Genomic DNA, 27529 nt, shown 5'->3' with positions numbered 1-27529 from the left:
TAAAAGCTAAAATATATCATTTGCCTAAAGTGCAAGAAGGGTTATGAATTTATTTATTTATTTATTTATTTATTTGTTTATTTGAGATATAGCATGGATGCATAAAAATGTAATTTGTTTGGTTTAAACAGTATTTTCTTCATAAAATGCAAACATATACAATTATGATACAATTATGACACAACAACATTATATAAAACAGGATTGAAATTTGCTTTATAGTCTATTTAGTAATGTAAGGATATTTTGTTTTTCTAACAGTTAATCACGATAGAGGGGTGAACATTTGTATGCACAGCTACTTATAGTATAGAGTTATTGATAGACGAAATAGACCTAGGTTGTTGTGGTAGTTTTTACAATTGATTTAGTGGAATAATATCAAGTTTTAACTTTTGGCTTACCTTTACAGTATATATTTTTATAAAATGTACATGACAGTTGTTGTACCTAAAGCGCTATATGGTTGTGAAAACTGGATAAAGACATATCAAATTTAGAATTAGCACAGTACTGTGTAAAATTTATACAAACTTTTCATATATCTAGTGCATTATGTATGTTGAATATACCAAACATACTTACTTTGATAAATTATTTTGTCAATTATGCCGATTGCAATCAAAATATCATGCTTAACAGATACTTGTTAATAGATTGATTAGATATGTGAATGTGGATAGACAGAAACATTGATTTAATCCAAACATATCTAGATTACTGCAGAAATATGATCTGTAAAACGTCATTTATTCTTTTATTGATGCCGGTGTGTTTTCATCTAAATTAAAATGGAAGAAGATTTTAAAGATGATGGTAATCAATGAATCAACAAAAGATTTATTCTTAGAAACTTTAACGCCACAAGTGAGCCAACAAGTTACAAGTCATTAACATTTCTACTTCATCTTTCTAAGATTTCGCCTTTCATGGTTATTATTCGACAATATTCGGGTTTAAAATTGGTTGCTGAAACACTTGCCAGGGCAGTTGGATACAGGATGTGTTCTTCATATGTGCGCCGATATAGCATTTGCAATCCTCTTACGAATGACATTACAGAACATCTTATGTGTATTTGTCACAGGAAAGAGACTGAAAGATGTTGTTGTTGTTGTTTTAAGTTTATTATAGCTCGGCGCCGGAAATTCCATATGTCCGAGATCTCAGCGTCCATGCCGGTCCACTCTAGTAGTCTCATCGGGGACGTCTTTTTCATGCCGATCTTCCTAAGTCCTGTACTTCGTTCGGTGGAGGCAAGACAATACCGGAAAAGCATCAAGTTCCGTGACGGCTGCAAACAGGCGGTTGACATAAAACGGCTCTTGTTAGCGCCACCCTCCAGAGTTAGTCACGACAGGTCAACCAATCACCTCTGGTACTTAAGATGACTTGACCTTGACCTGCCGTGTGCCTTCTCCGCGACGTGCACGCCTCTGGAGGGATTTGGAGAAGACTGAAAGATGTGCCTTCTGAAACGCTATTATAGCAAATTTAGGTTTTGACCAATACAGCACATTTATTTGCTATGACTACATATATCAATGTAAAATGTTTTTACATATCTCATGTAAACTTATTGATAGTGTAATTGTCAACTCTCATATTGCTATCGCGCTTGCAAAGCTTTTATCTTCACGTTAAAAAAGTAGCAGGCAACGTTATCGCTTTTTAGTATATGTAGTATGTTTCTCAGACATATACTGTATAGTTATTTTTATTTACATGCTTAATGTGTTTTTTTTAAATAATTAAGATCATTGATTTATTTAGGAATAATTCTAATGACATCCGTCTATTGATAATCATTTATAAAGCATGAACACAAAGACTGTACCTTCGCTTTCTCTTAATTTTTCGTTTTTCGATTAGGATTCAGTTATTGGTACGAGACTCAGTAGCTTATATTATTTTTGTCACCTAGGATGAATATAGTAATGTTCATGTTTAAAATGAATGATTTAAAACATTGTCTTAACTTTCGCTTTCATTTAAGATAACAATATACGCCCATAAATCATTATTTTTCAACTGTAAAATAATTTTATTTGTTATTGTATCTCTTATATAACAATGTACCTATACTATGCATATGTATATTATTCTCTTCTGTTGTATGTACAATATATATGTTTTGTAAATATGTTACGCGTTCCAATATCATAAGTTATTAATAGCCTTAATAGACTTGGGCTGTTGTGGTAGTTATTGCTAATCAAAGTTGAAAAAATTGCAAAAATTGCTTTTTTTTTCGTATTTCGTTCCAATCTTAAATTCCTTGTCTTCTTAAATTTAGCGTACATGCTTTTAAACATGTCACTTTTATTATGACAATATGACTGGTAAACAGAATATACAAAAATATACAATCATTTAGAAACGAAAATGCATTTACCAAGCTGTTGATTTCCTGTTATAGCTCTGATGCTTGAACCTATATCCAAAGTTCATCTGATTTATGTTTGTAAATATATCTAAGTACTATGACATGATTTCATAAATGTAAATGCATGTATATATTTCATTGTTTAGTTTTGCATTGCAGCAATAGATCAAAAAGCCAGTTATGAGAAAAAAAACTATGCTTGTAATGAAATACTTTAAACATAAAAAATAAAAACATACAAACAAACACTAGTACATATAACAATATGTAATATTTAAATTATTGTTCTGCAAAGTGGGCTCTTTCTCTTTAAAAGAGAGCTTGTTTTCAAACATACTATCAGTCTTAATTGAAGATAGCAGTTCATGTTCTCTTTGTGATTTTCAAAATGTTCTTCACATGCAGGTGATATATCCCAAAATTGGAATTATCTTCTTGACCTGTCAATGTGCAGCTTCAACATTTCGTTTATTTCGAAATCCGATGCTTCAAGACGTTTCAAATTCGAGCATCCGGCTATTGGACATCTGAAAATATATGAAATAAATATCTCAAAAGCTTTTGGGTTTTTTCTTTTGTAAATTTTCATTTGTTTGCTAATATTTTTTTCACACGTGTGTATTTTATGTTAATAATTACAACGTGATTGTGATGTTAGGTAGGAAGACCGATAAGCTTTTATTTGTTTATATAAGCATGTATTACTACGCTCGTATATCTCGTATAATGCTGGTATCACTATTGCTCTTCAATGATGTCAGATTTCTTGTTTTTGTATAGTATCTTTATTGTTTTCAGCTTTATTGAAAAATTAAATCGTTATCATTTGAACCTTTAGCCGATAATGTATTCAGTTGAACATTTTACACTTTTATACATAGTAATGTATTAATTATGACAAAATTTTCAAACTATTTTACATTGTGTGTATAAACATATTTTTATGTAAAACATGAACTGAAAAATAGTGTTTGTATATTGTAATAATTTTTTTTGTTACCTTGGAAAACGACTCAATTTCAAATATTCAATCATGGCATTTCGATCAAAAGTATGTCCACAAATTTTGTTTCTTACAGGCGTTTTCATTACACATCTAGTGTAAGGACATACTATGCTGATGTTTTCCTGTATAACCTCGACATCATCGTCATCAGATTGAGTATCGTCTGTGTATGTTACTGTATAATGATACATGTCTGTAATTTGAAAAAGGAAAGTTTTTCTCTTGTATAATAAAGAGATATCTGCAAATAAATATATGAAAAACATGTTTATTGTTGTTATGTTGTGTGCAAGCATTTTATTTGGTGAGTTTACGTGCGTTGTACTCAGGTAAACTTTAAATACTTTGGTATCACACTTTCAAGAACAATGTCTTCCGAAAATGTATGAACAATCATTACTTGTCAGGTATCTTGAATCTCTGTCTATTCAGGTACTGGCGTGCTGTATCACTAAATTAACATGTATGTTTTTTTCGCTGATTAATAAACAGGGCTCTCATTGTGTACACCGGTCTTACTGACCTGTGTGAAACCCCTCTAAGCATGATGGGAACGCACTATTTTTTTTCATGGCATTTTGAACACGGAAGTACACCGGTCTTACTGACCTGTGTGAAACCCCTCTAAGCATGATGGGAACGCACTATTTTTTTCATGGCATTTTGAACACGGAAGTGATAAAACAAAACGCAAATGGGGCCAGTTGAAAAATTAAACTTTTTCCATACCCTATTGGCAAAATAGCCCTTACATCATTTTTACCCAAAACATGCATCAAATACACCTTCTGACAATCCTTTATTGGTTTTACAAACCCAGATTCGTTCAACACATGTGGTTGTTAGTTTAAAACCGAAAGTGAAAGTAGCTTTGAATATTTGAATAAATAGAATCAATTGCACTTGCAATATTAAACTCCTGAAAACAACATTGGAAGCAAAAAACAATTTTAATTACTTGGAAAGATATATTGTGTTTTATAAAATAAAATTTTTATCCCTACGCGGACTTCTTAACGTCGGAGTCATTTTTACCCTCATTTGGCGTGGGTAATGCGTCGTAAGACACAGGTCGATATTTGAATACAATGATAGGGTTCTGGCATTCTTCAAATTTTAATAAAGAATATGATTTACCGTTATCTTTGGGTTTGCTGACTATCATGACCGAGGGCGATGGAAAGTGTTCAATTATTTTATCTCCCACTAAAATGTAACAAAACATAAGTTTTAGAACATTACGTAATAAATAATTAAAACAGAAAAGAACAACACTGTCGTAATTTGTTTATTCAAAATTGTAACCGATGTAGCAATAATTTAAACATTTTTTGAAATTATAACTAGTTAAAATAGACCATTTAAACCACGCTACGCTTTATGTAAACATAAGATGATTGACCTACATAAAATCTAGATTATACTAGATATTAAAGTTCTTTTAAATAACTTTTATTTTTACTATTGATATTTAAAATTTCGTGGAAAATGAACATTTATTTGGCTTACAGTTATATATTTTTTTAATTGTATATTTGTTCTTACCAATTATCTTTTCCAAAATTAGAAAAAAGAAAATGCAAGATGTTTAAGATTAAATCGAAACTAAAATATATTTTATTCCATTGTGATGGAAATAGAACTCGGGTTTCCCATTACGAAATCAGCTATATTTAGACCATTAGCTGATCAAATATTTTTGAATTTTTACTACTTATTTTTTAAATTACATGACTGCATGAATTCGTTTAACTTTAAGATAATTGCGGTGGTTATCGGCTTTCAATTCACTCTGTTAAATTACAGGAAAAACATGGGAGTCTTCTTCTTCATTTTAAATAGGTACCTCGAACAGAAAAGAGGAAGTGATGAATGTAGTACAGGTCTGTAATATTTAGCATGAAATAGTTTAAACTGCACACATATTGTCCTACAAGGTTCAAGATATAACATATTTAATGATTAATTTTTTATCATTACTAAAGCTGTGTGCTTTATATAAAATTCTGTTGGTAAGGAGTCTGCATATATTTTACTGAGCTGAAAAATGTCTGTAAATGGTTCTTAGCTGTCAGCAAGTGATCTAGTTGTTAATTCTGCAACAAAACACTTCTGATTCATATATAATTGACAATGAAAATCTAAGATATACAATGTTATATTCTGGACGGATACTCTCTACCTGGATATATATAACTTTCATTCAAAGCTCCCACTGATGAGTTATTTTCTGAAATAAAAAGGATGAAAGAGTAATTATCAAAATGGCATTTAAGTCTACAAGTCCATTAACAATTTTCCCCCATCATTATCCTAAAAATCATTTTATTAACAAAGAATATAAATCAATTTTATGTCATATAAACACAGACTTCTTTTTATCTCCAAACCTAAAATTTAATTCTGTAGAAAATCCCTATCATATTCAGGCTCAAAACCTTCGAACTTTAAATATAAGAAATTTCACCAACTTACAAAGAATCTAAAATGGTGGTTCTCTTGAAGGCATCTTTGTTATAATATCACACATAATTATTCATAAATGCCTCATGAAATGTACAATTTTATACATTAAATGTGTATATTCATTTTCTTCAAGCATTTTTAATAACTTTACTCTCCTATTTTGTATACACATGAAATATTCTTTCTTTAAGGAAAGTCTGTATTATTATTATTATTATTATTATGATTTATTATTATTATTATTATTATTATTAACATTATTACTATTACTATTATCATTATTATTATTATTATTATTATTATTTATCAGTTTCTGTTAAAATGAGCTGATGAAATATATGGATGGGTTCCGCAGCAAGTTCTGTTATGAGAAACAAAGAAAGCTCCGGTTTAAAAATTACATGTTGTCATTAATTTATATGTAGTCCCAGGCATAAACTCAGTTTCATAACTGCCTGCTATTCAAAACTGCCAATAAAATTTTAAAAGTATCAGAGTACAGAAAAATATTCAATACATATATTTGTGTAACATCTATCCAAATTATACACATATTCTTTGATTCTGAAATAGTCAGGCATACTTCACGATCGGGAAACAACGGAATTCCCCATTCAAAGCTTTACGATCAGGCAGAAAACATCAAAATCCTTCCCGATCGGAAGTGTGTAAATTTTTCTGAACTACGTAAAAAAAGAAATATAACCTTCCAGATCGGGAAAGATTTTGACGCTTGCTGTCTGAACGAGAAGCCTCGAGGGGGAATCCCGTTGTTTCCCAACAGGAAGTATGCCCGATTGTTTTTTTTTTTTTTTTTTTTTTTGTTTTTTTTTTTTGGGGGGGGGGTTTACTAACAATTTATTTACAATGTGAAAGGGCGAAATTACCAGATCTACAAGTTACTATCAATTGAAACATAGTAAAGACCATGTGACAAAACAATCGGTCACATTACAAAATGTATAATGCATACAAAAAAGTATTCGTTAGTTGCTAGGGCTTTCGTTTTTCTGATTCAATCTTTTTATACCTTCCCTTCTTTTAATTTATTTTAACAGTAAATGTATGATATATGTGAATATTCTTCTCTTTGAAACTTGTTCTGTGGGAGGGGGTTATCAGTAAACAGCTTTCTGCACCGCTTAATAAAACATGACTGACCTGATCGCAGGTTTTCTATTAAACAGTTGTAAATAAGGAATAAGTATTTATAGAAGTCATTAGGTAATCATATATCAAAAAATATAAGTGATGCATTAACATTTTAGAATTAATAACGATATCATAACAAAAAATTCAAACAAATAAACATAATAATTCAAACAGAGACTTTCATTTCTGACATAGCATGTGCGTAGTTATAGAAAATTAGTGATATACATTTCGTATGGAACGCCAGGCTGATAATTCCGGCTAATAGGTAGTATATATACCTGAATTTTCTATGTTCCGTGGAATGTTTAACCTTGAATTCATGCTGTTATAGAGTATGGAATGAATTACTCATAAAAGATTCCAAGTGCCAAATTATAAACAAGTGTAAACATGAACTGCGTGTAGGATACTGTACATGTGGAAGTAAATATCATTTTCCCTTACTTTTCATATATACACTGAAGTATACGTGATGGGCATTTTTGTGTGGCAACAGATAAAATAAGTAGTGCAGAATTATTTCGATCAGAATATATAAATTAAACTAACATTATAGAAATTTTATGGGATGATCATTTAATATGATAAACGCAGGTAATAACAGAAACGTATTTTAATAGTAATACGTATTTATATAGAAGATTGATTGTCTGAAGTTTGTGTTCATACAGAAGCTTGCTGTCTGAAAAGAAGCTTGGTGTCTGAAAAGAAGCTTGGTTTCTGAAAAGAAGCTTGGTGTCTGAAAAGAAGCTTGGTTTCTGAAAAGAAACTTGATGTCTGAGGAAGGATGCTTTTCTATCTGAGGATTGTAGCATGTATGATATTACGGATTCAAACGGTAATTATAATAATTCATAATTCTGTTTATGATTGTGGAGTGTTTGGTGTTGTTGTATTATTTATAAAAAAATCATGCAAATGTTGTACTTGTGATAGTAAACAAGGTGTATACTCACGTTTTTATTATTTGTGTAATGAGATAAATGGCAGTGCCAGCACCTGATGTTTCGAAGGTATACAAAATTCATAGTTTGTTCGAAGACCTACAGAGAAATAGGAGGGATTTACGACTAGGTCATCAATACCTGTTATGTGTATCACGTGATACACATTATGAGGGAAGTCGTGTTACACATAGAATGTACACTATAAACTCTTAGAAAATGATACTCCTACTGCTAAATTTTGATCCGAGCATTCTCATTTTGACCATAAGATATGTCTACAGTAAAAAGGAACTTTTGGAAAAGTGAGCTTTTTATACATTTGTAGCCTCATACTTTCAATGTTTACCAATTTAAACAAAGAAAAATTAACTGTTGGTGTCATTTATCAGTTATGTTTAGAAAAATCAATGTTTTTATTCAAGGTGAATTAATTTGAGATCCGGGTTAGTTACAAAGAAAGAACAAATGAACTGTAATGATAAAAATAACATTTAATTGAATAATTGCAATTCTAATATACCATTTGAAATTAATAAATCTTCTTTGTCAAAATATTCAAATCCAGAAATTGTCTATAAGGACTAACTTCTGAATCAAAACTTTAATTTAAATCCCAGTATAACAATAAAAAATAAATCTAAGTAGATAATTAATCCTCTGAATAAAAAATAAAGTAGAATAAGGTTATCAACTCCCTCAATGAAAAATAAAAAAGAATGAATTCTATTACATGTAACACTTCTAAACAAACGATTTAATACTAAGGTAGTTTGAACGTAATTTTACATGTTATTCAATTGCCTAAAAATTTAGATTTAAATCCAAGTTAAATTCTTCTTCTGGATCCAAGTATTATTAATTCATAATATCTTTTTAAAATTTAAATTAAAGCATGATAATCTTCTGGATCCAAATTTCTTAATCAAAGTAGTATTAATTCTTTTTAATCAAAAATGTGATTTTAAATTTTAACAAGCGTTTTAACAAATATCCTCTGAATTAGAATTTTTCATATTGATACAAGAGTGAATAAATATAGAAGTCAACTTAATTAAATTGAATATTGAAAATAGAAATTGAAATAGCAATTGAATATTGACTTAAAAGTGTTGTTAATAAATATTAGTGATCAAAGTTATAATTCAATTATCAATGACCTATGACGGACATTCATCTACAAAAGCATATGTTTGCTGGGGAAAAATCCCGTACAAGAATAATTAGGCATTTATTATTAGGTATTGTAAGTTTTAGTACTTTTATGGCAAAAAATGATTCTTAAAAATAACCAAATCGAAGTATAATTATTAGTTAATAATGATCTCTAAATAATGGGCAAAGCATTAATCTGGAATTAAAACTTCATACATTAACACTGTAAAATTAATTTAAACTTACAATTTTTCATTGAATCACACTGAAAGTAATATTAATTCTATATGACTGGTAACAGGTCGGACAAAATGTTTGTACAACCAGCAACTGTTGCTATGTGTATTTCTTATCCAGAAAAATCCTTGTCTGTAAATCCCTCCTATTGAAGAAAAGAAGATTTTCAATTTCAAACCAGGGTAATAATTAATGCCAAATAAACTGGTTTCAGACATCAGGAATATATAGATCTACTAGAAATATCTCGGAATGATTTTATATGCGTCTTATTCATCTTTATGCACCTTTTCAGTCGTATAATTGAACCAAAATTATTAAAGGCGTGGCCGGTTTGGCAAAAAAATATGTATTTATTCGTCATTCTTGAAATTATTTCTTGACAGCTAAATTTCATTTTCTAAAATTACTAATAGAAGTGAAATATATTGAAACTCCTTTTTACTTAAAACGAATAGGTGTATAATAGAAAGGAAAATTGTATTGTGGAATCTTTCTGTGGCAATGTATTTTACTACTCGCAACATTGGAAAATTGATATCTCACTCGACCTTCGCTCTCGCAAAATATCAATTTCCAACGCTGCTCGTAGCAAAATACAAAGCATCAGAGCCCATCACTTACTATTACTTATGTACCCCTAATAATAGACAACGTGATTATACATCCTGGACATAACAAACAGTTCAATTTTCATTGTTGCATTAATTGCAAATTTTGTATCATAAGTTTTCTTTAATGTCAGAATGAAACAAAATTAGTTAAAGAAATGTTTTGACTTTAGTCAAATTTTAATTTACTCATAAAGACAGATCCAGTTTCACGACCTTTCTATTTAGATTTTAGACCCGAAACATCCTCAATGTAACCATCGTGGAACGTTTGACCCGTGCGGCACGTGTAAATGTGAACCTGATTTCTATGGAGACATGTGCGAATGCGAGGCCAATTATCGGTTTTCAGATCGTGATACAGCCATGGCCGCATGCACTGCGTAAGTTATGCCAATTTATGTCAAGGTTAAGTGGAGCGGTGACCTAGTGGTTAAGGTGTCTGCCTCTCAACCCAGAGATCATGGGTTTGAGCACTCCTCGGTCACGACCATGTTTTTTTTCATTTGACACCAGTACTGGTTGTTCGAGGAAGCGAACTCGATAGTGATTAATATAAGTTGCAAGAACTTGTTTCGCAATCGAGCTTAAATAAATATGTTTAAATCAAGTTGAAGTGGGAGGGGTGCGTGTTATTGAGACGTTCATTTTGGAAAATGTAGTGACATTATACACTTCTTTTTCATCTGATTTTGGACACTTTATGAAAAACTCTAATCTTGCAATTAACTGAGGTAAAAATACTTTTAGGTCTGAGAATTACAATTGATCTAACATATTTAACGCTAGTCTAAATATCCAGTAAAGATCTCCTATTTTCAACTTAAAACTGTATGCCTCGAGATAAGCCAAACTATTATAAGTAAACGAAATATGTACTAAGAATATGTACTAAGAATATTTTAAGAAAAGCAAATTGATTCAAGTAATGATACATATGTTATTTGGCATAATTAGTTTGCAATATTTATCACCATATTTCTACTGCGTAACCCAATGCACATTTTGACCTCGTCCTTGCATGGATTGTAAGTGCCTTTTGCAATGTGAAAATTACTTTCTGTGTTCACTTAACAATATTACACTTTTAAATACATTTCAAGATTTTCATTAAAATTTGTAAGAATCTGTCTAAGCTATTTGAGGGAAATAGAACAATATATATGTATGAACGAAATCAAAGTTTTAATGAATTTGAAGAAATTGTTGTCTTTTTTCCCTAGCTCCGGTTCTTCGGAGCCGTGTAACGGGAGGGGTGAGTGTAAATGTGGGTCATGCGAGTGTTTTTCACGAGGATCGAACATAACTGAGAGTTATTACGGACGGTATTGTGAATGTGACGACTTCTCATGTCCAAAACATGAAGGCAAATTATGTGGAGGTAATTTTTGCTTTTCAAAATTAGTGCATCTGTTATTTAACATGAACATTGAGGGAAATAGTCCAATCATTATAGATTGTGTTTTGGCTACTTTTCTTTCAAAATGTAGCTAAAGCCCTACGAAATTTCTGTGTAACGTTTTATTTGTAAAACGAGTGGGACAATCATTTTAAAATTAAGGCAAGTTTAAACATTTATCAATATCAACTATTGGTCAATCACCATTGTAACAGTCAATCTTTTGAATTAAATGTATATAGTTAATTCAGCTCAACTTAACAATGAAAAATAGCATCATCCATTCATATGCTTAATATGGTCGACTTATCATTTTGTTAATATTCTAGAACTTTTCATTAAGGTCTTCATTCGGACTGTTAACCATGCAAATTTTGAAGAACCTAAACTGCCAATATAAAATGACATACCAGCAAGTATGAAGACTGTTCATTATAAGATCACAATACCATTTTACAACTGACGGCTCTACAGTTTTACTTTTTTTAAACCTTCTTATTAAATTATTTTTTTCTTTTATTTATCTGTATCAATTATTTGAATTTTATTACACACGGACTATCAAATTATGATGTGTTGCCATATAATTGAATAAACTTTCTAAATACCCAATAAGGTGTCACTCTTTTGCTTGAATTAAAACTGATCATTGCGTCTTTCACTGAAATAATTATTTCCTTGTTCTGTTCTGGTAAGAAAACATATGTGAATACATCTGACTTTCTGTCAGTTAAATATTCGCTACTTCTGATTTTTGTTGTAGCGAAACACATGTTTCTATTTGTTTTTACTAATCAAATCGAATCAATAATCATTTTAATGAAATCACAACCGGATGAGCGACTACTAGGTACTTTGGTCATGTCTTTTACCCCTAAATGTTTCTATTGGGATTAACCTAAAGAACTGGTTGTACAGAGCCCTGACCTGTCTACTTCTATTTCCGAGATTAGTGGATACATTATGACTTTCAACACAACATATTCCTAAACAAAAGAGCACATATTTAAATTTATTCTTATTCAAATTAAAGGTCAGAGTAGGGATCTTTCAATTGCCAGACATATCTATTTAAAGATACTTTTATAATAAAAGTTTGATTGATGAATTATGTGAGATGAAAATATAAGAAATGTATTCCTGTGCTTAAACTTTATAGGAGGGTTCTTACGGGTTTATTTAGTTAAATAGTGTTTTTTTTCGGCGAAAATGGTTCAAGTATATAATGTTTTCAAACTATATGTTCATCACCATCAGTGAATTCTAAGTTAAATGTGTGCAAACGGTTTACAAACAGCTATTATGATAAAGCGGTGTTGTGTGCGTTTTCCGCGTACAGCCTCATGGGGTGTACTTATAAGTTAGTTTCCATTAGTCATCACGCAGGCATGATCCATGTCTCTGATTTAAGCGACAGTTTATTATTATTTGTCTTGTTAAAAAATAATATTTTAAGGATTATTAATGACTATTAATGGTTTATAACAACAAAAGAACATTCATAATAGTGAGACTACGGTGTTCTCAACCGGAAACGTTCTAGTTAATGACCCGTCATGTACACTTTGTCGCTGCGTAGTAATTGGAAAATTGTTTTCAAAAATAAAAACAATAGTTTGCCAAATAATTAAAACATGTATTCAGTACTTTACTATAATGCGTTTTGTTTTTAATCTTCCCGATAAAGTAGTGAAAAGTATAAGGGTTAATATAACAGAACTATTTTTGAACGATGCATGACCGATTTTTCGCCGAAGTAAACGTGAGTAGTGATTTTAAATTTAGAAAACGTTTAAACCAAGCGTTTCTCTGAGAATTAAAAACTTTACAAATAGCAAATAAACTATGATGGTTAAGAACAAAAACTTGTTTTAACATGTAAATAAAGGTGATATGCGATGAGTCAGCTGTAAAACACCATGGTACTATTTTTAGACCTGATTACCGCGGCAGTGAGATTTGATGAACAGTCTTTACATTGGGGCGGCATATAGGCCTCAACAGACGGTAGGATTTTGAAGTACAACACCAATTAAAACTAAGATGTACGGACAAATCTTAATGTGTGAAGGGTACTATTTCTTGATTTCGGAAACCTTATGTCAAGATTTAAGGGATAGGACATGTTCTATTTTGAAAATCTTGTCGTACCGATTTTTATAGACCTCCCACAATGACAAGTAACAGATAACCAAATTATCTCCTGATAATGGGTGTAATGAATGAAATTCCAGAACAATGAGGGCTAAAAGGTAAACATAGTAGTAAGGTGGGATAAAAATGATGTTGAAAAACTCTTCAGGAGACCCAAAGTTGTGTTATGTTCGAATCCCAAATAATTCGGAAAATGATTATGTCACGGTATTGAATTGTTCTCTAATTAGGGGAGGGGAGGTAGTTTGTAGGCGACCAGATAGCTTAGTCAGCAGAGCCGCAGTACGGTATTCCGAGGGTCCTAGGTTTGAGTCTCAGTCAGGCCTCACATTAAAAAAATATATATATATATATTTAAATGGAGGTTTTTCAATCATTACTCATGTCGAAAAAAGCATTTAGTGAGTAAAGTATGTAAAGGATCAATGAAAAGGGATCTTTTTTAGGGGAAACCTCAGATGATTCTTACAGTGTAGAATTACCGTCTGAATGCAAGTGTTGTATAGCTTTGAAAATTGTACATCTTATCTCTAATTAGTGCTGTACAGCTAAATCCTACCGTCTGTTGAGGCCTCATAGCCTCCCGAAAAACAAATTCGCGAACATGTGGTACAGCTACATTGTCAATATAGACGAGTTTATATTTTACATTGTATTTATCTAAACTTATCAGTATCGCGATTTTTTAAAAACTTTGAAACTCGATTATTTGAAATTATGTCATCTACTTTAAGGTCACGGAAGCTGCTCGTGCGGGCGTTGCTCATGTGATACGAGATATAAAGGGGATGCTTGTGAAAAGATGTCGCTTGAAGGTGAGAGAAGAAAATCTCTTTTTAGGTCAAATGCAGGTGACGGCACATTTTATCAGTCATGTGATCAGTCAGTCGTTATGTTTTTCTATAATTATCAAAACATGTAGAGAAAATATATACCTACCAAATGCAAATCATCTATCTTTTCTAACAGCATTTAAAAATGGCCGTGCATTAAACTTTTACATAATATAAATCTTATCAATCATTTTTAACTTGCATTGAATAAACTTGTCTACAGCTACATCGCTATCAATATTGTTCTTACAATGACTTTTCTTCGTTCAATAAACACGCGTGGTCGAGTGGTAAATGCGTCAGACTAGTAATCTAAGGAAGCTTACCGTGTGGGTTCAAACCCTGTCAGGGGCAAGCCATTGTTTAACATTCCATTCATTGGTTACTAGGAACGGATTCAAGAGAGTTCAATTCCAACACTATCGAACTAAACTAAATTTGTATAAACTAAAATAAATAAGCTTTTTCATTAATAGGGAAAAGGAATATTTGCAAGATGGCCTTTTCATGTGAAGAGTGTTTAAATATGCCCTATTCTTGCGGTTGGTACAAACACATAGATTTACCAAATAACGTCAAGAGTCACTGCAACCTTTATGACAAACATTTGTCGCTTGGAATATCAGCAGACGACATTTTAACGTCTGAAACAACACCAAACATAACGGTAAAATGGCATGAGTTTATACTCTTCTAGATAGACCAAACATAACGGTAAAATGATATGAGTTAATACTCTTCTAGATAGACTAGCTAACCAAAAAAAATGATATTTTACGTGTCTTATAAGTAATATTTCATAATTATTTTAACATACGTAGATTCATGTAAAAGAAAGGCACTATCATGTCGTCATAAGTGACAGAAAACCATTAGTAAATTTCTACATTGAAATATAAAACGCTACAATTTTATGTAAGTGGACCATGTAATGGTGATTTTTAAAATGAAAAATAAAGTTTAAGTTAGTGAACAATCCATTTGTATCCTCTTATCAGATTATAGAACCTCAAAGTGATAAATGTGGCGGTCACGGTTCAGTCGATTCATGCGGACAATGTAAGTGCGATCCAGGATACTATGGGCTGAGATGTGAATGTGATGGTAGAATTGGAATGACGACCGAATCAGCTATACAACCATGCATTAGGTACAAATATTGTATACACAACATATCTCATAATATTTTACTTTCAGTTTAATTTCTTTTCTTCTCCTCTTTGTTTGTATTTACATTTACACAAATACAAAATATACAAAGGAATAAAGATGTAAACAAGTGGTTTGTTCCAGCCATTAACCAGCAAATTCATACATTGCCTTAAAAGGTATTGACCTTGATTTTTCATAAAGAGTGAAATTGCCGATCTTATTTATGAGAAAAGTTTGTCATCTTAATGGCAACCTCGGCCTTTAAGACTTCTGTTAAATTGTTTTAAATGATGGTCCGTTTTAAATGATGGTCCAATATCCATAGTCGGATTACCGCTCCAAATTTTCCATTATTAAAACAGTGGCTTGGTAAATAATGATTTCCATAGTACAGCACCTTTATTAAAACCCTTTCGGAGTTCTTCTTAATATTCAATGTATGACGTATTGCGTAAATTAAAATGAAACGAAACTTTTTTCTAAATAACGTCAACAATATCATATTTCGGTTGTATATTAAGATTTCTTATTATTAAAAAAGACCAGGTTCAACAAATGGATATATGTGTTCTGGAAGAGGAGATTGTGTTTGCGGTAAATGTCAGTGTTTTCATACCCGTGCTAATTCAATGACACGTTATTCTGGTCAATTTTGTGAGTGTGATGATTACTCGTGTTCTTACAGTAACAACATCATGTGTGGAGGTGAGATTAAAAATTAATCAAAGTTATTTCCATATTTGTGTCATATAACAAATCATTGCTCAATATATTTTGTGCCCAGACAATTTCTGTTCCTGCTTAAGTTCGTGACCATTTCTGTTTGATTGTAGACTATTTCTGCAACTGTTTTATTTATTCAGACATTAATTCGTTTTGTTTTCTTTCGATTTTCTTTATTTTATCTGATTAGTATTCAGGCCATGGTCTGTATTTAGGCCTGTTTTATATCTACATTGTATTCAGACCATTTTTCTATCGGATTCGCACCACAGCTATATCTTTTTTTTGTATTCAGAAAAGAAAATACTATCGGATTTGTATACAGTTTATTGTTTATTACTCAATCTATTTTGTATTCGGATTGTCCGTTGCTCTTTCTGTTTTATTCAGAACATTTTGATACCATCCATTACTCTATCATTTTTGTATTTTGATCATTGTTTTATCTATATACAGTAAAGACTGTCTTAGCGACCCCCTGTACATAGCGACGTTCTGTCTTTAGTGACCATATTTAGGTGCGCCGAACAGTATTTACTATATAAATGGTCTGTATGTAGCGACTCCCTGTCTAGTCCGTACAACGACCATGATTTAGTCACCCGTTACGGTATTTGAGCCGTGAACAGCGACTTTTGCAAGGGGAGCAAGGCTTGAACTAGGTGACGACTTTGGCGAAGAAGTCGCCTTCGGATCAGCGACTTTGCCTAAAACAAACTTCAAAGAGATTTTGAAAGTCGCCCGATTTTTATAATTTTCCGTCATACTTACTTACGCCGCTAGGTCCGTTAATAATTTGTTTACCTCTCAATTACAACCAATTACCGTTAATCCGCTAATTAAGAACGCGTGTCAACATCAACTATAAGTTCAATACACGCCGCAAGGCAAGAGTTCACTATGTTTATCTTTCTCATTACGTATTCATGCGATTGACGAATCAAAACGCGCGTTGTATCTACGGCAGTTTGCATTGACCAATCGGTGACACGCTAATACACTGTGGCTGTTTGTTGACAATTACACAAAATGGCGACAGATTCAATCAATTTTCGCCGATAGAATGATTGAAGACACCTGCATATACATAATTGCTGCGGTGTTTTGGCGAGTAAAAGATAAACAATGCCAAACGTCTTAAAGGTGTGGTTATGTTTGAAACCTCGATTGTTAATTTTTTTCGGAGCACTTATCTGTAGAAATTATGTGAAGATTTGTATCTAATGTTTAATTAAAACATTGAAGTCCGTAAAGTAAACAGGCTGATTATACAAAATTAAATGTCTCTACAGTAACATCTCATAAGTAAAATTGAAATTAAACATTTTTTTACAAACAGATTTATCAATATAAATTACATTTTAATGAATATGTAACTTTTAAATACTAATGTTATGGTGTAGTTTATAATCTTAACCAATTATACATGCAATTTTAATACTCTATTGTTTTTTATAAAAGATATTTGATATGTTTAATATCAATAAAAATATAATTGAACCCTTAGTATGGTACTATCCTGCTTTTCAACAAAATATTGGTATGATATGTTCATATATCCGAATTATGTAGAGACTGTCCACAGTGACACCCTGTCTATAATGACCTTTTTTCTTTTCTCCCATCGAAGGTCACTGTAAACAGTCTTTACTGTATTGTATTTAGGTAATGTTTCCATTTTTTTCGGATTGGTGTACAGTCCGTTTCTCTAATGATATTTTATTCAGGCAATTTCTCTTTCTATATTTGCATTCAGATAAAATCTATCTATCTATTCTGTGATAAAGGTACATTTTGTCTATATTTTGTATTTTATTATCATAGGACACGGTCGATGTGTATGTGGTGAATGTCAATGTGACCCTGGTTATTCTGGCGAGGCATGTGATTGCACGACAGACACGAGCATGTGCAAGTCAAGTAATGGATTGGTAAGTTAAGAGTAATGACCTTTATACCCCGAGGGATCACAATGTTTGTATTGTAGACTAAATTTTGTAGAATGGATTTGTATCAAAACCTAAATCTATATTAACATGTACTCGGGTATGAATAACGTCATTGTTGACCAGACGTCTCACAAAATATTACATGAAGCACTAAATGTGTTTAAGTCTTAAAATAAAGCGTACAAAATATAGCGACATGTTTATATTCTTATATTTTAACTAAGTTGACCTACAAAATTTACATCTTTTTAATTGAGCAACTTGAAACATTTTTCTGGAATTATAGAATGTTTCTGATCGAAGGACATTTCTGTACTAGTTGTATCATCTTGTGAGGTCATATTGTTTTTTTATTGTTAATTATTCATTGAAATTATGTAATGTCTTGTTATTTTTTTCTTGATTAACATTGTTTTATTGACAAATATTTTAAGACGTTTCCGTCAGTAGTTCAATTACTTCTACTTAATCTTAAACTTCTTTTTTTCTGAAATGTTGGCTGTTTTGGGCATATTACAAGTTTAAAAGCATTCACTTGTTCTTCTAGTATTAGATTAAAAAATATATTTGGCTTTCAAAATTCAGCTATGCAATGGACATGGTAGTTGCATGTGTGGAGTGTGTGTTTGTGAAGGAACATTTAGAGGACCAAAGTGTGAGGACTGTCCTGTAAGTGATCATGATTCTATGTATAGGTTAGAGTGCATATTGGGTGTTCTTCGTAAATAAGAAAGCTAAGAAAGAGCGGAGCTTGCGAAGCGACTGTAGCTTTCTTATTTACGAAGAACATCCAAGATGCACTCTAACCGGCTTAGTGCTCCGCCCATTTTTTTCCGCCCAACACACTGCGTGACGTCACACGATAGCCTAAATGTGTATAACCATATTTGGAAGAGGTAGCGGTACACATTTTCGGGTCACGTGTTTTGCATAGCTTATCTAGGTAAATAAGACAATATCACGGTGCATATCCATATTGGTACCCTCTTTGCGAAATATTCTCAAACGGTACAGTACCCTCTTTGAACATACACAGGTCATTCTCACAGACGCTTGGGGTTTGGAGCTCAAAACGCCTTTAACAGTGTTTAAAATCCAAATAAAATGCATATTTGTCAATCCCAGGACATGTACTGATCATATATATCGAAAAATCTTAATATATGCCGTTTTGAAAAAAAATCATATTTCAACATCTATAATAATACACAAGATAAAAATGTTCGCCGGAAAAAATCCGCACCCCTACCGTCATAATCACCATGTATTTTAATCCATTTCCAATATTTTCACATAATCCTTTGGTCCATCGACACAGAAGATATAATTCTTCACGATGATGGTCAATTTTAAACTTCAACGGTAATATAAACAACGCAACAGCCGACATAAACATCAATATTCTCGCCGTTTTTTTTCAACGACAAATACTTTCGATAAAATTCAATGGACCAGACGGCTATGAACGAAGCTATCCGATTATGTGGTTCCCAAACTTAAAAGCGCTGCGCATTTTGCACACGGCAAAGCTGGGGCCACATAATCGGATAGCTTCGTTCATAGCCGTCTGGTCCATTGAATTTATCGAAAGTATTTGTCGTTGAAAAAAACGGCGAGAATATTGATGTTTATTTCGGCTGTTGCGTTGTTTATATTACCGTTGAAGTTTAAAATTGACCATCATCGTGAAGAATTATATCTTCTGTGTCGATGGACCAAAAGGATTATGTGAAAATATTGGAAATGGATTAAAATACATGGTGATTATGACGGTAGGGGTGCGGATTTTTTCCGGCGAACATTTTTATCTTGTGTATTATTATAGATGTTGAAATATGATTTTTTTTCAAAACGGCATATATTAAGATTTTTTGATATATATGATCAGTACATGTCCTGGGATTGACAAATATGCATTTTATTTGGATTTTAAAGGCGTTTTGAGCTCCAAACCCCAAGCGTCTGTGGTCATTCTGTGCTAAAAACAAACCAGCGATGGATAACAATGCAGTAAAAATTCATTGTAATAAGGAAAGGAGGTATGACACGTAGAAAAGATGTATACCACGGAACACTAAAATGTTTTATTTATGTGCTGATTTGTCATGTGCCCGATTTTCATGCACTGCAACTTCACAATAAGCTACAAAAAGTCGACATTTCTTGCCTCGCCCGTCACCTCGACATATTTTTCGGGCTGTTCAAAATGAACCTGTAGCTTGATTATATATGCAGCATACATATTTATTATGTTCATATACATATCATCTTCGGGCAAATGACAGTATATTGTCAAAAATAAATGTAAAATTAATAAAAACACCCTACTTTTGGTTTTGCAGCGGCACGGGCTGTAATATTTACATAAAAAGTAAGAAATATTACATACATACTTTATTGGAATAAGTGAACTTTTTATTTGGAAATTATAAAATGATACTGGTTCCGTTAGTAGTAAAACATTTTAACTGTTATTTTGCCTGTTTTCATTTCAATGAACCTCTTTTTTTAATTCTATGCCGTAGTGACGATATACATGTGCGTGTACGAAAAAAAACATGATGCATAAATATTGATTAGTAGGAGTAAACTTCAAAATCTCTGCACCTGCGTATATTTCACTTTAACGCTCTTCGAAACTTAGCTCCGCCCACTTGCGTTTTATAATATAAAATGTCCAGTTTATATAAAATCTGTTCTATTAGGATTTGCAATCTGAAAATTTGAAAAATCCTCGTCGGTGATTGGCTTAAAAAAATTGGCGAGCACTAATTATAAGCGTCAGAATAAATAATTTTCCTAAGCGTGTTTGAAAAAAGTTTTGCATAAACGAATTTAACTTTCATAATATATTATTTGAACTCGTCAAATAACAATATTTCATTAGACGTCCTATAAATATACATGTTTATGTTTTATGAAGGATGGGTCGCCCACTGTTGATAATGAAAACAAAGGTATCTAGAGTCTTAATAACGTAGTTTATTTGTATCATATATATGTTTTTACGACCAGGCTGTTTCAAAATAAAAACATGTAAATCGTTGCTTCTTAGATCCAGGAACAGGAATTTGCTAGTGAACTTTGTTCGTATAGTGGTACAAACATGTGCGGTCACTGTGTATGCAATGTAGGCCACTTTGGCAAGGCGTGTGAATGTGACGTCACATCCGGAATGATGACCGAAGAAGAAGTGATGCGCCAGTGTATAAGGTTTGATTTCTATAATTTTTATAATCTACTTGCTTTTTCTAATAAATGACACGGAACATATATCAAAATGGCATAGCGTTCCTGAAAAGGTTATATATTAAATTGCTGTCAGATTAAGGTAGTGCTTTTTTCTGAAATTATTTTGTAGCTGACATATGCATTACTGTGTGAAAAGTGTGAACATTTATTTTCTCCCTACATGTTAAGACAAGAATCTTGAAATTACCATTGACAGTCTGGCAATTATAAGATAACATAAATAACTATTTGTTATACATGTATAAGGTCAGTGTAAAAGTCTAGAGGTTAAGAGAAATTTCTCCATTCAATAGTAAATTAAGCCAAAATTATATAATTAAAACTATATATTACTTTTTATTTTATATTTATATTATTTTTTATATCTTAAGTGCAAGTAGGTTAGATCCGATTTGTGATTTGATCAATTTGTTATATTATCCACTACAATATATGAACATAGAATGGAACATGTGCCTACAGAAAGATATAACTGAGAAATTATTTAATTAATTTTCTTAAGTTATATTTTGTTTTAGTTTAGTTTAATAATATTTTATTGCTCTTTGAATACAATTTTAAACATTATTTCCACAAAACACATTTTTAACAAAGGGCAAAAGGGTTGAACAACAAGTTCTAGCAACATTAGTAACTGTCCTTCCCTTAAGCATTATAAGATATAGAAACGAAACATGTTTAAACACTATACACATGAAGCAATTACAAATATTAAGGCGGAAACTAAGTAGCGAATAGAATTCGACATCAAATTTAAGAGAAAAACAAAAACAAAAAAAAAACATTTGCTTATTAATTTTTTAAATAAAAAAAAAAAAATAGTAGTAATTTTTCCTGCACTTGCAGTATGTGATGGTTTGTATGGCTGTCAAAATATGTCATTTATAAGGGGAATTAGAAGAATTAATATTGGAACAACGATTGTTATTTTCACATGTACTTATTTCTTATTATTTAAAATCTATGTGTATTTTTTATATATTTTTTGAACCTCGTGAAATAAAAAAGAGTTTTTCATCGACTGATAAATTTTCTTTTCCATAAAGGAGAGTACTTGTACTTAATGGATGAAAAGGGCGAGTGGAAGTGAAAAGTTGGAGTCTTTTGAACACCAAAAAGTTTACAGTTAAAAAAGAAATGTTCAGCATCCTCCTCGATATGGCAAAACTCACAAACAGGGGAGTTTGCTAAGTGATTTCTATACAGATCATCATTCAAATTACTACATCTATTTCTTAAACGTGCATGGTAAACAGATGTTAACCTTTCTCCAATTAAATAATATTTAGGGACAAGTGTGGGTTTGAATTTATCCTTGAGTTTAGTTTTGAACACATTTAAAGAGTCGAGTCACGTATCTCATTATCAAGACTATTCCATGCCGAAATTGCTGAGGGTATAAATGATCTAGAAAATATTTCTGTTCGTCGTGCTATTGTTACGTAATTATCGTTATTTCTAAGGTTATATTGGCTACTTTCTGATACAAAATTTGGAAACAAAGTGTCCAGATAACTTGGAAGCTCCCATTTTTAGCTTTATACATTATTAGATAAATTTTTGCATTAAACGACGATCTGCTAAAGAGACCAACCTATTTCATGCAGAAGTCTTTTCTATAGACACTGAGCGAGTCAAACCAGTTACTAAGCGCGCAGCTTCGTATTGCATTTTTTTTCAATTTTTTCTTTTTCATATAAGGTACAACTATCCCAAATAACACTAGCATATTCTTAATAAGGCCTCATATAGGAAATATAAATTTGATTTAATGTTGTTCTATTTAATTTGAACTTTAATAAACGCATAGAACCTAATATTTTGGACGCCGAGTTAGTTATATTATTAATATGTTCATGCAGGTTCCATCATCACTTAAGGTTAACCCCAAATGCCTGTGGTGTTGAGTGTAATTAAGTTGAACATTGTTAAAGTACAAAAAGGTCTTTCATTTCTAATAAGAGAACAAAATAATACTTCTGTCTTATTAGGATTAAAGGTTACAAGCCATTGTCTGCCCATTCAGTAATAGTTTTAAGATCAAATTTAGAGTCATTTCTATATATTTAGAATCATCGCTTGTTACCGATAAAGAACTATCATCTGCAAAAAGACGAGTCAAACTAAGTAAGTTTTCAGCAATGTCATTAACATAAATCAAAAAAAAGAAGAGGACCAAGCACAGATCCTTGAGGGACACCAGCATTTATGAATTTTGTGTGTCAGAAAAAGAAGAACCAACAAAAACGCTTTGGTTCCTCGACTTAAGATAGCTAGCAATCCAAGTATTCAAATTATTTGTAATGCCGTAACTGATGCAGTTTAAAAACAGTAGACCTTTATGCCAAAACACGGTCAAATGCTTTAGAGATATCACAGAACACTATACAAGTTGATTTCTTTTCATCAAAAGCTTTACATATTTGATGATAAATGTCAATTAATTGATATACAGTAGAATGCCCTGGAATAAACCGGATTGATATTTGTAAATAAGATTGTTCATATGTAAATGGTTGTAAATATATTTGAATATAATTCTTTCCATAACTTTTCCTATGCAACTTATTAAAGAAATTGGTCTGTAATTAGAACAAAGATCGTGCTCCCCTTTTTTTAAATAATGGCATAACATTTGCGTTTTTCGAAACATGTGGGATATGTATTTTCTTGAAGGGAACGATTAAAAAGTGTACATAGAGGTTTTACAAATGCTAGAAGATGTTTCTTTAAGCATACGGTGACTTATCCCATCTGGTCCACTAGCCTTTTTTATTTATTAAGCATGAAAGAATGTCTTTAACTTCTTCTTCGTTAATTATTATGTCACACAAAGATTCGTTTGTTTTAAGATTGAAAATGGGTAAAGAAGTATTAGAATCATCAATAGAAGATACAGAGACAAAGTAATCATTGAGCGCATTTGCCTTTTCTTTATCAGTAAATACATACAAGTCATTATTAAGTCTCAATGGCGGTATTATTTCACATTGTTTATTATCTTTAACTAACATTTTCACAATTTTCCAATATTCGCGAGGATTATTTACTACTTATATCGTTGATTGTAAATTCTAAATTATTAAAAAAAAAACTTGTTTCGCGTGCTTTTTTTTAAATTATTAACCTTGTTTCTTAATTTTTATATAAAATCCAGTCTAACGATTTATTAGTTTTAATTGCACGTGATTTTTGTCTGTCACGCTTCCGGGACGTTTCTTCGTATTATTGAATCGTACCATGGTCTGTCGTATGGTCGTATTGTAACTTCTTTTATATGGAATGCATCGTTTTGTCAAATCTAAAAATGAGAAGTAAATAAATCGGAAGCCTCGTCTACAGTGCCATTAGATAATATTGACCAATTATATGAAGTTATCAATTCATTTAACCGAAACAAAGTCCGCATTATTATAATTCCAGACACAACGCTTATAAGTATTAAAAGGAAGCGCTTCAAAATGAATAAAAATATAACTAGCATAATGATCACTAATGTCGCTCGGAGTTTCTGAAACACCAAAGTCAAATGATTTTATTTCCACTAGAAATTACTATTGGGTCAAATAAGTGTGGCAGATGTATTTGATACACGAGTCGGCTGATTGATAACATTACTCATATTATTAATAATTAAGATATCACGTAATTTATGGTTTGAATAATTGAGTTGATCTTCATTTACATCACCAAGTAAAACAATGTAATTCGACAATTCATGCGCCTTTTTCTAAACAGTTATCCAGTTTTGACCAAAACTCAACAGTAGAATTTGGGTGGCGATAAACAGTGCCTATCAAAATGTTCTTCTCCTTATCTTTAACATTAATCCATATTGATTCATCAGAATACATTTCTAATTCAAAAACTCTTTTTGTTACCAATTTATCTGACGTATAAATAATTATCCCCCTGAATGGGCAGTGTTATCCTTCCTATATAAACATCTATATCCATCCAAAAATATTTGATCGTCTTTAATTGTATTAGTTAAGTGAGTTTCTGTAAAACATAAAATTTCGAAGTCATTGAAATTATCTTTTATGAAATCAATTTGTTTCTTTATACTTCTAATATTTTGATGAATAATTGAAAGACATGCGTCATTTTGATTGTTAGGACCCGGGTTAGTTTCTATGTCACCTGATAACAATAATAATAGTTCTTTTATAGAAAAAAGAGCCTGAGAACCTATAAAGTAAAATAATCGTAAACATTCTGTAATGTTTTGGGATTTTTTTTTGAGGTTATTATTGCAAAGAAGAATAAAAATGTTGATAAAAAATATAAATTTAAGCAAAACAAAAACCCAGAGTACAAAAAATACTTTCTAACATATATTGCTATAAACAAACCAAAAATATAGAAGAGATGTTTTTGTGGTATTGTTTAAAACAATATGAATAATGTAAACAATGTGTTCCATTATAATACAATCCTATAGCTGCTCTCCAAGCACCAATACTTATATTACCCATTGGGAAGTAAGAAAACGAAATGCAAGGGAAATGTTATGAGCAGCCATGGATGAATAAAAGAAACTGAAAATGACATTTTAAAACAGAACAGACAAACCATCACAACAAAAATACACGAAAATAAAATAATCATTTGATGCTTATTTACATAAAAGAAATATTTTTTTTTGTATTTTGTTGTTAAACCACCTTAAGATTTACAGTTACCTCATTTAACCTTTAACTGAATACATTGATTGATAGTATTACGGCGGCATTTAAAAGTTCTTGAAACGATATGTAATTGATTATGCCTTTTTGATTTACTTTATTTACAAACATGATGTTTTCAAAAAAGAATACGAATGACTTAAATAATAAATCAATGTGATTAAAATTCTCTTTTTTACAATTAGTCCAAATTCAACAACTGGGGTAATGTGTTCTGGGAGAGGAGAATGTATTTGTGGATTTTGTAGTTGTCTCCCTTTACGACCTCAATCATCACAAGTTTACTCTGGTCAGTTTTGTGAATGCAATGATTACTCATGTTCCTACAGTAACAACCGAATGTGTGCAGGTAATAAATTCATTTATTACAATATTTGTTATAATCAGGTACGTGCGGAATTAAATAAGTCAATTGAAAATATTATAGGTTATTGTATAACTAAAGCATATACTTGTCGAGATTGTCTTAGACCAACAAATGCCTGTGTTGTTAATGTTATCAAGATGTAAAATCAAAAACAACAACAACAAAAAACAAATAATAGAGGGAAGCGTCGTAGATTGAATCATTTTGTATTTAGTGGAATGAAGACATCAATCAGCTAATTGCTGTCATTTTAATTTAACTTTAATCTGACGACTGTGCTGTTAGCAGGTTATCTCTTGCATGCAAATTGTACGTTTCAAAGCAGCAGGCCTCCAGATTCATGCTTATTTTCATGAAAATTTTGATAATGTATTTGAATGTACAATATTGTGAAATAACCAAAAAGAAACAATTTATACATTTCTAATGACACTTAAAACCCAAGTTATTTACAAATAAGTGTTGAAAATATGCATAAATAGCCTTATTGCGTTAGTAACGCAGTAGAAATATAGTTGTAAATACTGAAAAATCAGTCATTTATTGCACATAACGTGTAAAATATTACCGGAATCTTGAATCATTTTGCTTTTCCAAAAATATTAGTACATATTTTTCAAGTTTGATTTTATTGAAATATTTTTACTCGTCTGGAGGCATGCAGCTTTAAATTACGTGCAGAGTATTGGAAGAAACATAAGATTTTTTTTGCATGTTGATACCGGCAGGAAATCATTTATATTATGGAATGTTTCTAAATATGATGTAATGATACATGTTTTTAAATCACCTAGATTTTTAAACTATCCACATTTAATGTTTTTGTCTGTAACTTGTTTGTTGTCAGGACACGGGCGGTGCTTTTGCGGACAATGTGATTGTGAACCCGGCTATACCGGTGAGGCTTGCGACTGTCCTACATCATCTGATTCCTGTATGGCCAGTAATGGAATGGTAAGACTGTTCTTGATTTATTTATTGCATGTGACACGACAACATAGTTCATTATGACATTTCTTACTTTACTCTCAATATGAATATTATACTAAAAA

At 31.4% G+C, this 27529-nt stretch overlaps 1 protein-coding gene and 1 long non-coding RNA gene across 2 annotated transcripts; one reads left to right on the top strand and one right to left on the bottom strand.

Moving 5' to 3' along the window:
- Positions 1 to 113: 113 nt before the first annotated feature.
- LOC132755729 (uncharacterized) lies at positions 114 to 5060 on the bottom strand. The gene is made up of 4 exons (XR_009629247.1): positions 4938 to 5060; positions 4530 to 4598; positions 3387 to 3585; positions 114 to 2913 (listed from the first exon to the last, which is right to left on the bottom strand). It is a non-coding gene; the product is annotated as an uncharacterized LOC132755729 (long non-coding RNA).
- A 2262-nt stretch (positions 5061 to 7322) lies between these two features.
- On the top strand, positions 7323 to 27500 carry LOC132755728 (integrin beta-like protein 1). The gene is made up of 12 exons (XM_060746647.1): positions 7323 to 7851; positions 10189 to 10343; positions 11184 to 11341; positions 14248 to 14328; positions 14823 to 15013; positions 15345 to 15496; positions 16040 to 16203; positions 18046 to 18152; positions 18756 to 18839; positions 21226 to 21383; positions 26296 to 26459; positions 27325 to 27500. The coding sequence occupies exons 1-12, from the start codon at positions 7801 to 7803 to the stop codon at positions 27486 to 27488; spliced, it is 1629 nt and encodes a 542-aa protein (XP_060602630.1). The 5' UTR covers positions 7323 to 7800; the 3' UTR covers positions 27489 to 27500.
- Positions 27501 to 27529: the final 29 nt, after the last annotated feature.

Source organism: Ruditapes philippinarum, unplaced genomic scaffold, assembly GCF_026571515.1.
Source record: "Ruditapes philippinarum isolate M1 unplaced genomic scaffold, ASM2657151v2 ctg12477_1_1_1_1, whole genome shotgun sequence".
Taxonomy (NCBI): Eukaryota; Metazoa; Mollusca; class Bivalvia; order Venerida; family Veneridae; genus Ruditapes; species Ruditapes philippinarum.
Note: the sequence above shows the minus strand (reverse complement) of the source record. Positions and strands in the feature narration are given on the sequence as shown.

Coding starts and splice junctions, on each gene's coding strand:
- LOC132755728 (XM_060746647.1), top strand. CDS start 7,801: ATGCTTTTCTATCTGAGGATTGTAGCATGTATGATATTACGGATTCAA. Junction 11,342..14,247: donor TGAAGGCAAATTATGTGGAG/GTAATTTTTGCT, acceptor ATCTACTTTAAG/GTCACGGAAGCTGCTCGTGC. Junction 15,014..15,344: donor AAACAACACCAAACATAACG/GTAAAATGGCAT, acceptor TCCTCTTATCAG/ATTATAGAACCTCAAAGTGA.